At 39.8% G+C, this 13,503-nt stretch overlaps 1 protein-coding gene across 7 annotated transcripts in view; it reads left to right on the plus strand.

The window, feature by feature from the left end:
• The window catches only part of CHD7 (chromodomain helicase DNA binding protein 7), a 133,338-nt gene extending 120,112 nt beyond the window's left edge, over positions 1-13,226 (plus strand). For 5 of the 7 annotated variants that reach the window (XM_057426244.1, XM_057426242.1, XM_057426246.1 and 2 more), the window contains 15 exons: positions 2-91; positions 646-749; positions 2,118-2,247; positions 2,521-2,593; positions 2,806-2,860; positions 3,581-3,809; positions 3,968-4,176; positions 4,318-4,995; positions 5,414-5,574; positions 7,188-7,415; positions 7,652-8,095; positions 8,675-8,896; positions 9,845-9,985; positions 10,453-10,557; positions 11,331-13,226. In XM_057426244.1, coding sequence (XP_057282227.1) covers positions 2-91; positions 646-749; positions 2,118-2,247; positions 2,521-2,593; positions 2,806-2,860; positions 3,581-3,809; positions 3,968-4,176; positions 4,318-4,995; positions 5,414-5,574; positions 7,188-7,415; positions 7,652-8,095; positions 8,675-8,896; positions 9,845-9,985; positions 10,453-10,557; positions 11,331-12,284 — 3,823 coding nt within the window. In that variant the 3' untranslated portion in view covers positions 12,285-13,226. The remainder of the gene's footprint in view (position 1; positions 92-645; positions 750-2,117; positions 2,248-2,520; positions 2,594-2,805; positions 2,861-3,580; positions 3,810-3,967; positions 4,177-4,317; positions 4,996-5,413; positions 5,575-7,187; positions 7,416-7,651; positions 8,096-8,674; positions 8,897-9,844; positions 9,986-10,452; positions 10,558-11,330) is intronic. The other 2 variants (XM_057426248.1, XM_057426247.1) reach the window with 2 other exon arrangements.
• The last annotated feature ends 277 nt before the right edge of the window (positions 13,227-13,503 follow it).

Consider the following 13,503-nt stretch of genomic DNA (forward strand, 5'->3'; position numbering starts at 1 on the left):
GGGTCCTGCTGCGTGTCCGCATGCTCTACTATCTACGACAAGAAGTTATAGGGGACCAAGCAGACAAGATCTTAGAGGGTGCTGATTCAAGGTTAGTGCAAGTGCAGGTTGATTTTTTTTTTGCTGTATGACGTTGGTTTTTGTAAAATACATGTACTGTAGTAGTGGAGCATTTAAAGGTTGTCACGGTTTATCTCTTAAATGTCTATTCTCAAGCAGCCTTAATTATTTTATCAAGAGCGGTGGGTAGTTTCCTTGGGGGAGGAAACGATGTGGGAAATGACAAAGGCGGATTTTCAGTTCTGTTGATATTGAGGGATTATTCTATCTCAATTTAAAAAATTTTTAAAGATATGCTAAGATCTTGAATTAATCATATTTGGATAAGCATTGTCATTCCACTCCCAAAATAGCTGAATGTTGGGGTTTTTTTTTGGGGGGGGGGGGGGCTTAAGGGGGGTGCGTGTGTGTTTTTGTTTAACCATCCTAATTATTTTTCAAGTTACCTAAATTCCTATGTTGGGTTTTGGGTCTTCCCTCAAAATTCATATTTAGAGAACAGCGTGAACCCCTTCTTTATTAAAAAATAAATAAATGAATTGTCCAGTAGTGCCTTTGAGAATATATATAATGGTGTCTTCACAGTGAAGTAGATGTATGGATACCTGAGCCATTCCATGCTGAAGTTCCTGCAGACTGGTGGGATAAGGAGGCAGATAAATCCCTCTTAATTGGAGTATTCAAACACGGTAAGTGATGTCTCACTCTGAACAAAACTCAGTTGTAAAGCTTTCTGTGTGTAGGACTGTTCAGTCATAATATTAACAAGTATTGTTCCAAAGAACTGTTGGCTTGTATCTCCCTTTTTTCCTGCCTGCATTAAAAACCCTAATATGAGCTGTAAATATCAGATGCTGTTTTTAAATGTTTGCAGAACATTTGAGAAGAAAACATTACTTTCTTGGCTGTAAATAAAACAAAACCATATTTGTTTAAATAATAGCCAAATAGTAAGATAGATCTCCATAAACTTCGCTTCCAGCACTGCTTCACTTGCTAACTCTGCCAACCAGTGTCAAAGTGGACGGTGGGCTTAACCTCTGCTATTAATCTGTACAAGTGCCTCCTGGGCTTTGTTCCAAGCAATATTTCACAAATGTCAGTGTTGAGAACTCCCGGCTCCCTTGAGTGGGATGCAGCCTTGTTAACTTTGAAAGGCTGGGGATGCAGAGCTGGCATGATATATACAGTGAGCGATTCCTGATTATAATCCCAATTCTCTGGAGGTTGCAGAGGTATTCTCAGCAGCCCAGCCTGACTAAAGGGGAGAATGATGGCTTATAAAACCTTTCATGATTACAGTTTGGCTTCAGGCTCTACAGCAGTTAGGAGCAGTGTGTTGTAGTACAAATCCTAATTGAATTGTGCTGTTCTGCCTATGTACAGCAGCTCTGTGTTGTGGGCTCAGCTGAGGCAAGTCTAGTCTAAAAATCATTTTCCTGCGGTGCACTGTTGGGATCTGCCATTTTCCATCTAGTCAACTTGGGCAGTAAAAAAGCAAACAGCAGTTTGAAAACCATAGAGGGAACAGTGTCATCTTACTGACATGCATCATCCTAAACCTAATAAGACAGGTTCATTGGCCCTACGTATAACCCATGTATACAGCATTTTTGCAGCCTACACTGAGGGTTCCAGCAGGGCTGGAGCTATAGAAAATGTGCGTGTGTTTCCATTCACATCTGCATGTTTCCAGTAGGGAGTATTGAATGTGGAGAACCACTGTGAAATTCATATAGCAAACTTAAAGAAGTTTTTCACTTGTGAAAGATTTTTACTTTACCTTATAAAGACATTAAATTCACAGCTTTCTTCAGTAGCTGCTATTTGTTGATGCTGTTGATGTGAAAATGTTTCTATGCGGATGGAATTTACCACTATGAAAAATTTCATTACATGACTGAAATGGTTGTTTTCAGCATGGTGACAGCTCCTTTGGTTTTATTTAAATCAATTAATCCAGAAGATTTTACTTCTACTGCCTAAACCTATTCTGTTCGCAGTTGGTCATAGCTTTAAAAACAACCAAACACATTTGTCTTGCACTCTGCATGCAGGTTATGAGAAGTACAATTCTATGAGAGCTGATCCAGCACTCTGCTTTCTGGAACGGGTTGGCATGCCTGATGCAAAGGCCATAGCTGCTGAACAGAGAGGGACAGACATGTTAGCAGATGGTGGTGATGGGTAAGGAGGACATGAAAAAATTAATAAATTTATTAGCATTGTATATGTTGGCATGAGTTCATGTGTCGTATCTTGCTTACATCTTGCCTGAGGTTCTGAAGTGATCATATGATGTAAAAAGTACATAGACTTGTTGACACAGTTGAGCATGAAACATAAATGTGTACTATACCATACTGCCGGCTTTTGTAGCTTTCTTGCTTTTGTCCAGAAAATCAGCCCCTCTCAAAACAAATATGTTTCTTGAAAAATTGTCTTTTAAATATTTTATAGTGGTGAATTTGACAGAGAGGATGAAGATCCAGAATATAAGCCAACCAGAACTCCTTTCAAGGATGAAATTGATGTAAGAACTTCCAACTTTCCGTAATTGCAAATGCATAAAATTGTAATTGATTCCCCATGTTTATTTTAAAGTGCAGTTCTTGAGAGCTACTAGATAAACACACCTTACAGGGACTGGTTGCTGCTGTGTTTGAGAGATGACGTATTTTTCTTGTGAAATGGTAACATATGGTCAAAACTGAAAACTAAAATAACTTCTGTCTTCTCCCTAAGGAATTTGCAAACTCGCCTCCAGAAGACAAAGAGGAGTCCGTAGAAATACACCCAAGTAAGCTATAGCAAAGAAATTAAAAAGGCAAAAATCAACCATTTAGTGAAAGGTGGACTGTTAATATTGGCGCGTGAGGGGAGAGATGGTGGGTTGGGAAAGCACCACAGTAAACTTCTTGCTGCCAAATCTCTTCATGCTTCATATCTTTCAAAACCAATTATTTAATGTCTTTGAATAATTCACATTATGGCTTTCTGGGTTTCTAATTACATAGTAGAAATTGTGATGATAAAGACGGGATGTTTCATAATGCAGCCGTTGATGTTTTTGCTGAGATAGTCTTGGAAGTTACAGATATGTTGTTTCCTCACTTTAGAGGAAAATTGCCAAGTTTAAGTGAGAATAGTAGAATGGGAAATCATAAGCATAGGTGTTTCCTCAGAGGCAGAATGATCTTCTTAGTGTAATATATTTAAAGATGCATTAATTTAAATACTTACGGTATTCATAATACATTTGCATTCATAACATTGAATTATAATGCGTGATGGTTACATCTAAATGCTTCACAAGCATTTCTGAGTTTGTAGAATTGGATGGTTTGATTGTATTTTTTTATCTCCTACCAATGTAGTTCTCCTATTTCTAATTTGTAGTGCACAAATGTTAATGAAGCATATGATCTTACCTGATAAAACAGGACTCTAGTTATAGCCATAGGAACTTTGAATATTTAGTGGTGGTTTTGCTGAGCAAAAATACTTTTCTATTCTCTAGACAAGCATGGCGAAAGTAATTCTGAGTTAGGCCAACTCTACTGGCCCAACACTTCAACCCTGACTACCCGTCTGCGTCGCCTCATTACTGCTTATCAGCGCAGCTATAAAAGGCAACAAATGAGGCAAGAGGCACTAATGAAGACTGACCGCAGGAGACGCCGGCCTCGGGAAGAAGTGAGGGCACTGGAAGCAGAAAGGGAAGCTATAATAACTGAAAAACGACAGAAGTGAGTTTCTCAGTGGTATTTCTTCAAATCTTATTTGAGCTTTTGTGTCACCAGTGCCACTCTTCTGTTTTGAAAGAATAAACTTAAGGGCATCCAAACTAGGTTTGGGACTCTTACTTATTCACTGTTCTCATTTCTCTTTCTTCTTCCTTGACTAGATGGACAAGAAGAGAAGAAGCTGATTTTTATCGTGTAGTGTCTACTTTTGGAATTATTTTCGATCCTGTAAAACATCAGTTTGACTGGAATCAATTCAGAGCATTTGCCAGGCTTGATAAAAAATCCGATGAAAGTTTGGAGAAGTATTTTAATGGCTTTGTGAATATGTGTAGACGAGTGTGCCGGATGCCAGTCAAACCAGATGATGGTAAGTTTTAACTGACCGTAGAAATAACATAACTGTGAGGAGAACATGGGAACTGTTGAAACGTCATTACCAGGTGTGATGATTTTGAAATGGGTGTACATCTAGTCGATGTTTAAACAGCACACATTGATGTCATTGCAGAACCACCTGATCTTTCCACACTGATTGAGCCCATCACAGAAGAGCGTGCTTCTAGAACTTTGTACCGCATAGAACTGCTGCGGAAAATCCGTGAACAGGTTCTCCATCACCCGCAGTTAGGGGAGAGGCTAAAACTTTGCCAACCAAGCTTGGACCTGCCAGAGTGGTGGGAGTGTGGTAAACATGACAAAGACTTACTGGTTGGTGCTGCTAAACATGGAGTCAGTAGGACAGATTATCACATTCTGAATGATCCCGAACTCTCTTTTCTTGAGGCTCACAAAAACTTTGCTCAAAACAGAGGGACTGGCAATGCAAATACTGTCTCTTCTGTAAACCCTCTGGGTGCTGGCTGCAGTCAAACACCACCTGTTGTACCATCCACACCCGTACAAGAAGAAAAGACTACAGAACAAATGGAGTCTAAAGTTGAAGGGTCTGAAAATCCAGCAGCCAAAGAAAAGTCTGATATCAAAGAGGAGACAGATATTGCAGATAAGGACACTAAACCGGACTGTGATGCTGAACCTGAGCCTGGCTCTGTTAAATGTAAATTGAAAGACATAGAAATGAATACAGATGTAGACCCAAAATCTATTTCTGAGAAAGGTTCAGAAGAAGATGAAGAGGAGAAAATGGATGATGATGATAAATCAGAAGAATCCTCCCAACCTGAAGGTAATGCGTTGATCAGATCTATTCTGTGTGCTTAGCATGAGGCCCACAGCTGTTGTGGCTTGTGCCAGCTGGTGAGTGGCACACAGAGAGCCATTATGGAGCTTGGGATGGGCTACATGTAGCAGTTCTTCTGCCCTTCCGCATATCAGGTGGCTAGATAAGCTTTCATGAAAGCCATCCAGCATCAGCAGGGTATTCCCCCACAAGGGATGATTTCCAAGATAGCTTACTGAGCCAGTGAGCATGGTCTGTGTGCCAAATGCATAAGGTTACGGCTCTGCTGTAGTAATTTCTGAACAAAAGCCTGAGTTACAAATGTTGTGTCAAGACTGGTGGTTTTAACCTGTCTAGCTAGTTCGGTTGATATTGGGTGGTTGGGAACTTCTGTAGTTAATACCTGATTGTGGTTGTTACTCAGCAGGAGCAGTTTCTCAGGGTAAGAATTTTGATGAAGAAAGCAATGCCTCTATGAGTACCGCAAGAGATGAAACACGCGATGGATTCTACATGGAAGATGGGGATGCCTCAGTGGTTCAGCTGCTTCATGAGAGAACATTTGCCTTCTCTTTCTGGCCTAAGGTTGGTTAGGGGGAGAAGGGCTTGTGTCTTTTTTCAATACAGATAAAACAGGGTAAATGTGGAGTCTGCACTTTGAGTGGGCAAGGGACTTTTTACTGAGAATGATTTGTGGCATAGCATTTTGTTCTTCAATTTCAGACAAATTAGCAGAGAAAATGAATTGGTCTACTGTAAATAGTGTCCTTTGGTTAAAACAAAAACTACTGACAAACACGAGTTTCTCATAGGCTCCATAACTGTATGTCAGCAGACTTGCACCTCCATTGATGGAAGCAAGCTTATAATTTTGTATTAAAGATTTTGTCTGCAGAGCAATCTGCACTGTTGAGATCAAAGATTTTTAAGATCACCTTTTTATTTAGGAGTGAGGAGATTGTAAAGAAGTGTTCCGGGGACCTACATGATCTAAACTGTTATGTAATGTTGACAGATGTAATTGTATTAAGGTATCCTGCAAACAGAAGCAGCAGTTTTAGATAGGATAAAGCTATATCTTATTTTGGTAACAGTGTAGGAAATTATCTAATAAGAAATGCTTTGTTTTTTTTTAATAGGAAACCCTGCCCTTTCATAATAAATCCATCCATAATTTAGTACTCTCTTTTGCAGTAAGGGCAGAGGGAAATAAAGTAGTAATAGTCTTAAGCTTACTAATCACCGTAACCGGGCCATCTGGTTTGGGACAGGGGGGCAGGGCAGGGGGACCTTGCTCTTAATAGGCTTATTACTGGGGAAAGCAAGCAGTCTGTTGCAGCTGCTGAGATTTGCTAGTGGCTTTGCACTGTTTTGCTGTTCAGGAAGCTCACTGATGCTCGTATTCCCTAACCAGCAGTATTTCTCATAGGTTGGAAGCTTCTACTACTTCAAGCAGAGTAGTGTAGAATGTGCTTGAATACTGAAATGGAAAAAATGAAATGATACTCATCTTCTTTGCTTTCAGCATGTATTTTGGAAACATGGAGTGAAATCTTACTCCAGTTACAGTGTAAAAGTAAACCAAAAAATTCTGTGTAGGTTCAGTATAAGTAGACTAATAAACATAATTAGAGATTTTTAGAGTACACGCTTCAGTGAAATTTGAAGTGATAATGGGCGTGGAATGAAAATTGACGTTCATTAGATGTCCCTAGGTTGGTGCCCATTTCATAATGTTGAACTTTATTAATAGTGACGCTAATGAGGATCCACTTCCTAGGACAGAATTGCAGATTCAGCCTGTTGGATCTCGAGAACTGCAGCTTTAAGATAGTGATTGCATATGTTTTGATTTTCCCTACCTAACTAACTGTTGATTCTGCTGACTGCTGAAGTTTTGAAGTGTAAAACAGTACCGAGTTTCTGTTAGATTTGTCAGTACATTGTCATACAGAAAACTTGATCTTTCTCCTTCCCCCAGTGGAAATGCAGTTTTTAAATTCTGGTGATGTTTTATTCTACAAAATTGGCTGCGTATTAGCTTCTTGTAAGGTGACCACTTTAACCTGACCTGAAAGAATATTTGGTTTTGAAAGTATTTCTTGCACTTTGGAAGCTGGAATGTGTCATTACACTCATTTAAGTTCAAAAGGCAACTTTCACACTGAAGGTTCATTATTTACTTTCCCTTTACGCAGGACCGAGTAATGATCAACCGATTAGACAACATCTGTGAAGCAGTGCTGAAAGGGAAGTGGCCAGTAAATAGGCGCCAGATGTTTGATTTCCAGGGGCTCATACCTGGGTATACTCCAACAGCTGTGGACAGCCCTCTACAAAAAAGGAGCTTTGCAGAGCTCTCCATGGTTGGTCAAGCCAGCGCCAGTGGCAGTGAAGATATTACCGCTTCTCCTCAGTTATCAAAGGCAAGACTGCATCTTTTTCTTGCATAAACCATTTTATCTTGCATGCATTTCTTTTGCATAATAGAAAAAAATACAAAAATAGCATTTCTATACGTAAAATAGGAAAAATAAAAAAAAGCGTTTCCTTGAATAAAATGAAGGCTTTGTTTTCAGAGTTAGATGTTTGCACTTTTATTGCAAATTCAGCATAGCAAACTGAGCTTTGCTAATGTTTGGAAATGCTCATTTTTCATTAGGAAGATGCACTCAATTTGTCGGTTCCACGTCAGAGGAGGAGGAGACGAAGAAAGATTGAAATTGAAGCTGAGAGAGCTGCCAAAAGGAGAAATCTTATGGAAATGGTTGCCCAGTTACGTGAGTCTCAGGTGGTCTCAGAAAATGGACAGGAAAAGGTTGTAGATTTATCAAAAGCCTCACGAGAGGCAGCAAGTTCTACCTCGAATTTTTCGTCTGTTACTTCAAAGTTTATCTTGCCTAATGTCTCCACACCCGTGTCTGATGCCTTTAAAACTCAAATGGAGCTGCTGCAAGCAGGTCTTTCACGCACACCCACAAGGCATCTACTAAATGGCTCTTTAATAGATGGAGAACCGCCCATGAAGAGGAGGAGAGGAAGGAGGAAAAATGTAGAAGGGCTTGATCTGTTATTTATGAGCAACAAACGGACATCATTGACTGTAGTAAGACAGCAACCTTTTTGTCTCATATTTGTTCTTCTGTGTCTAGTACTTTCTGAATGTGAGTTTAAAAGTGTCATCGTGATCTCCCTAATAGTAATGTGCAGTTTTTATCCAGTTGGCTTTTTCCTTTGTGTTTAGAGCTGCTACTTCTTGTGAGCAATGTTTTGTTTAGTTCAAAATCAAGTTTTTACTCTAGCAAATTGTAGCTGGTTTAAGTAGCTTGTACTTTCAAAAAGATGTTTGTTTGTTTGTTTCCAAAACATACTATATTTATGACAACATACATTTTGAGGCTTAAATATGTCTTTCTTACTGTGTAGGAAAGTGATGGTCTTGAAGGCCATTAACTGGAAATACATGAAAACCACTATGTCTTTAGCTGTATGTTCTTTACTATTCAAGGATGCTAAATTTACCAAATTCCCTAATGCTGTGGTATTTCTTTACATAGTGTGAATATTTAAACCCCATTTGTGTATGCAAAATGTCCTTGAGCATTTAGCTTCAGTCCCTGAAATTATTTCTCACAGGTAACTATTCCCTTGAAGTGAGAATTAACACAGACGTTAATGTTTTCAGGAGGATGCAGAAGTGACCAAAGCTTTTGAAGAAGATATGGAAGCCCTGCCAGCAAGGAACATTCCATCTCCTGGTCAGTTGGACCCAGACACTCGCATCCCTGTAATCAATCTAGAGGATGGGACCAGGCTGGTTGGAGAAGATGCTCCTAAAAACAAGGATTTAGTTGAATGGCTTAAATTGCATCCTACTTACACTGTAGATATGCCAAGTTATGTACCAGTAAGTATGTGATTCTAGAAGTGTTCTTGTATTATATTAATCCAGAAGTTAGTTTTATGGAGTTCAAAATCAACTTCCCCATGTTTGGGCATAGTCATTGGATTTTGTAACTGTTGGTTTTCAGTAGGGGTTTTCTCTTTAGGCACTCTGTTTATAGTAAAAACCCAAGTTAGTGGCATTGGGATGTATGGGTTGCTTTTTTTTCCTTAATACCTGTATACAGTAACGTGTTAACACAATGTTCCTGTCGAGTTCTGCAGAATTTCTTTATCTGACAAGAAAAAAGACTTTCCTGAGATAATTTAGAATCATAGAATAGTTAGGGTTGGAAAGGACCTTAAGATCATCTAGTTCCAACCCCCCCTGCTATGGGCAGGGACACCTCACACTAAACCATCTCACCCAAGGCTCTGTCCAACCTGGCCTTGAGCACCACCAAGGATGGAGCATTCACAACCTCCCTGGGCAACCCATTCCCGTGCCTCACCACCATAACAGGAAAGAATTTCTTCCTTATATCCAATCTAAACTTCCCCGGTTTAAGTTTTAACCCGTTATCCTTGTCCTGTCACTACAGTCCCTAATGAAGAGTCCCTCCCCAGCATCCCTATAGGCCCCCTTCAGATACTGGAAGGCTGCTATGAGGTCTCCATGCAGCCTTCTCTGCTCCAGGCTGAACAGCCCCAACTTTCTCAGCGTATCTTCATACGGGAGGTGCTCCAGTCCCCTGATCATCCTTGTGGCCCTCCTCTGGACTTGTTCCAACAGTTCCATGTCCTTTTTATGTTGAGGACACCAGAACTGCGCACAGTGAGTGAGGTCTCGGGAGAACGATTTGAAGCTAAAGTAATTGGCCTCTTGAAATGGTTCTATTAAAGGGTTCCGTGACTGGTGATTTTTGTCAAGAATGTGAAAAACAAAAAAATAATCTATCTCTCTTCTTTCCAGAAGAGTGCAGATGTGCTGTTTTCCCCATTTCAGAAGCCGAAACAAAAACGACACAGATGTCGAAACCCTAATAAACTGGATATAAACACCTTGACAGGAGAAGAAAGGGTACCTGTTGTAAATAAGCGAAATGGAAAGAAGGTAAAAATTAAATTAGTTCAATGGGGGGCTTTAACAGTGTCTTTGCATGTGGAAAGCAGGTTTTCTACTCCCAAGATTTCTTTTTCAAAGTTTAGTAATTTGTCACTGGCAGTTACTGGAATGTACCACCCAGTTCCTTTAATTCTTTTTGTGCTCTTCTGATGTGTTCTTATAACTCTTACTTTTTGAAACTATATAGCACGGGTTTTTTCCTTATTTCGGATACTAATTTCATTAGTAGGTCTGCCTAAGCTGCAGCATTTTACTTTACTTTTAAAACATGATCATCTCAATTCTAGTATCATTAGGTGGTTTCCATGTAGCTTTCCACAGTCTGAACTGAGTCTTTACTGCTGTCCTTCAGAGATGAAAGTGCACAGATAGAGAATGTCCATATAAATAGTTGTTTGGATTTGTTTGTGGTGGTTTGCTTTGTTTGTAAGTATTAACCCTGTCTTTTGCGTTAGATGGGTGGAGCTATGGCCCCTCCAATGAAGGACTTGCCAAGATGGCTGGAAGAAAATCCTGAATTTGCTGTTGCTCCAGATTGGACTGACATTGTTAAACAGTCTGTAAGTGAAACTGTCATTCCGTGCTTCACTGTAGATCATGGGATGGAAAAGTTGAAGGCTGTGTAAATTGATTATTAAGTCTTTACTCATAGCTGGTTTTGAGCTGATGAAATTGTATTGTCTGAGTGGGAGTTACCCAGCTCAGGGAGGATGGTGATAGGAGGCTGCTGCAGAATGGACTTGAAGTACACTCCTAAAACCAGCTACAGTAAGGCAGCCTTTGGCATTTGTTTTGTATTATTTTTTTTTCTTATAAGCAACAGTCCTTAATAAATGCAGGCGTTCATATATTAGGAACTATTAAAGAAATGCTTGTCATATTCCAAATAGAATTTATCATCTTGGTAGCAAGTACCATCAAAGGATTATGTTTTCTGCCTTTTATTTTAAATGAGTTGGTTGAAAAAAAGGGTACAATTCTGCAAATACTTCGATAAAATATACTGTAGCACAGTATGAAGTACAAATCTATAAATTCATAACTGCAGTATATCGGGGAGGATTTTTATGAAGCTACAGAGTTTCAGCATGTGTGATTTACTTATCTGTTTAAATGTAAAAAATCTGTGACTTTGCTTTCTTCAGGTATTTTTTACATGTTCTACTGCCATTCAGTTCAGTAGCTAGCTAGTCAGGATTTGCCAGGGCTGGAAAACAAACTACTTTAGCAGTATGCTGAAATCCGTTCTGTTTCTTCTGTCATCATCAGATAACTGCTGAAAGCTATAAAGGCTAATGGAGAATAAAGCTTGTTTTTTGTCTTCCCTTTCCAGGGTTTTGTTCCAGAGTCCATGTTTGACCGTCTTCTCACTGGACCTGTTGTGAGGGAGGAAGGAGCAAGCAGAAGAGGAAGAAGGCCAAAAAGTGAAATTGCCAAAGCAGCTGCAGCAGCTGCTGCTGTAGCATCAACTTCGGGAATCAACCCACTACTAATGAACAGTCTGTTTGCTGGAATGGACCTCACAAGCCTCCAGAACCTACAGAACCTGCAATCTCTCCAGCTTGCAGGCCTCATGGGCTTCCCGCCAGGGCTAGCAACAGCTGCTGCTGCTGGGGGGGATGCTAAAAATCCAGCTACCGTGTTGCCTCTGATGTTGCCAGGGATGGCAGGATTGCCTAATATGTTTGGACTAAGCGGATTGTTGAATAACCCGATAACGGCTACTACTGGAAATGCCACTACTGCTTCCGGTCAAGGAGAGACTGAGGATGGCACTTCAAAAGCTGAAGAGAAGAAAAATGAGAATGAAGAGGAGAACAAAGACTCTGAGAAAAGCACAGACACTGTTTCTGCTACTGACTCTGCAAATGGATCTGTCAGTGCTGCTACTGTGGTGACTACCGCCACTGCCACCACTACCACCACCACCAACACTGGATTGCCCACAAACCCTCTGGCCTTCAATCCTTTCCTGCTGTCTACCATGGCTCCTGGCCTCTTCTATCCATCTATGTTTCTACCTCCAGGACTGGGAGGATTGACTCTGCCCGGTTTCCCAGCATTAGCAGGACTTCAGAATGCAGTGGGCTCCAACGAAGAGAAGGCTACTGACAAAACTGAAGGAACTGCCTTTAAAGATGAAGAAAATCTCGAAGGCAGTGATGCAGAGGAGAGCCTTGATAAAACTGCAGATTCCTCCGTTTTAGAAGATGAAATAGCACAGGGTGAAGAATTAGACTCACTTGATGGGGGAGAAGAAATAGAAAACAATGAAAATGATGAATAACCAGTACCAGTTACAGTAAAGTGTTTTAAACTTTTGACAAGTGGTAGTCCTACTGTTTACACTCACAGTTAATGTCCATACTTAGTTTTTATAAGCTGTTCTGTAACATAGTGTAGCAAAAAAGAAGTTCAAGTCATGTTATACAGATGTGTCAAAAGGTATCTTGGTCATTAAGTATTGTGCAGTGCATTATTTATTATCCCTAGGAGAGATGAAATTTGAGAGGTGATCATGTCTTTTTAAGGAAATTGACATAATGCTCTGCTTTTTTGTTTGTTTCTTTTTTTTCTTTTGGTACCATTGGTATTATGAATTAAGCAGCAATTTGCAATCAAGTGGCACTAATAGAAGGAAGTGCTGCTTAAAGGAAGGATGAAGTTACGTATTTAATTTTATTTTTTTTTTTTGCTGTGAAGGTCAAGATGGAATTTACCACACATATCGTACTCGCGCTTCATTTTGACTGCATGGGAGTTCACCCGCTCACGTGCGCGCACACCCCCACACACACACTCTCTCTCTGACAATCTTCATGATAGTGTGAATGTCTCTGTCTTGAGACGCAGCAATAATAAGGCAGCTGTTGAATGTGAAGAGTACCTTTTGGAAATTAACCCGCGGAGGAAGGTTCTTACAGGATAAAGCTACAGTTTAATCGTCTCGTGATCTTGTAATGCACTGGTATAAAGCAAAAAGAAAAAAAATCAGGTACCTTTTTTAAATTAAAGGACTTTGTTACTTTAGCCACAAAGCTAAACAGCATTACCTCAACTCTAAACTAGCCTTGAAGTTTACAGACATGACTTTGTAAATGTATTGTTTTTCTTTGTTGTGATGTCTTTTTATTTTTTTTCTTTGGAAACTGCTATCATGTAAGATAAGATGTAAATTGCTGCCAACTGTAGTAATGATGCTTTTAATAAAAGTGACCCATGATATGCAGAGATGTAATTATAGAAGGTAGTGTTTAGGGACATCAGAATTGGTGTTCGCTTTCCATATTTGCATTGTGGCTTTTTTAATAGCGTGGGGTTTTTTTGCTATATTCTTTATAGATTAGAGGCTGTAAATGCTGAACTGGTTGTCTTCAGGGGGCTAGGCAAGAAGAAAAACCTTGAATTACCTTCATATTTTCCACTCTGAGTAACTACAGAAATGCACGCTAAAAACCCTACTTTACTCCTTCAAAGGGGCATGAGAGACTGAGAATACTTTAAAA

The sequence above is a fragment of the Pezoporus wallicus genome, unplaced genomic scaffold, assembly GCF_028554395.1.
Source record: "Pezoporus wallicus isolate ANWC-B61680 ecotype Strahan unplaced genomic scaffold, APGP_CSIRO_Pwel_v1 contig_4131, whole genome shotgun sequence".
Taxonomy (NCBI): domain Eukaryota; kingdom Metazoa; phylum Chordata; class Aves; order Psittaciformes; family Psittacidae; genus Pezoporus; species Pezoporus wallicus.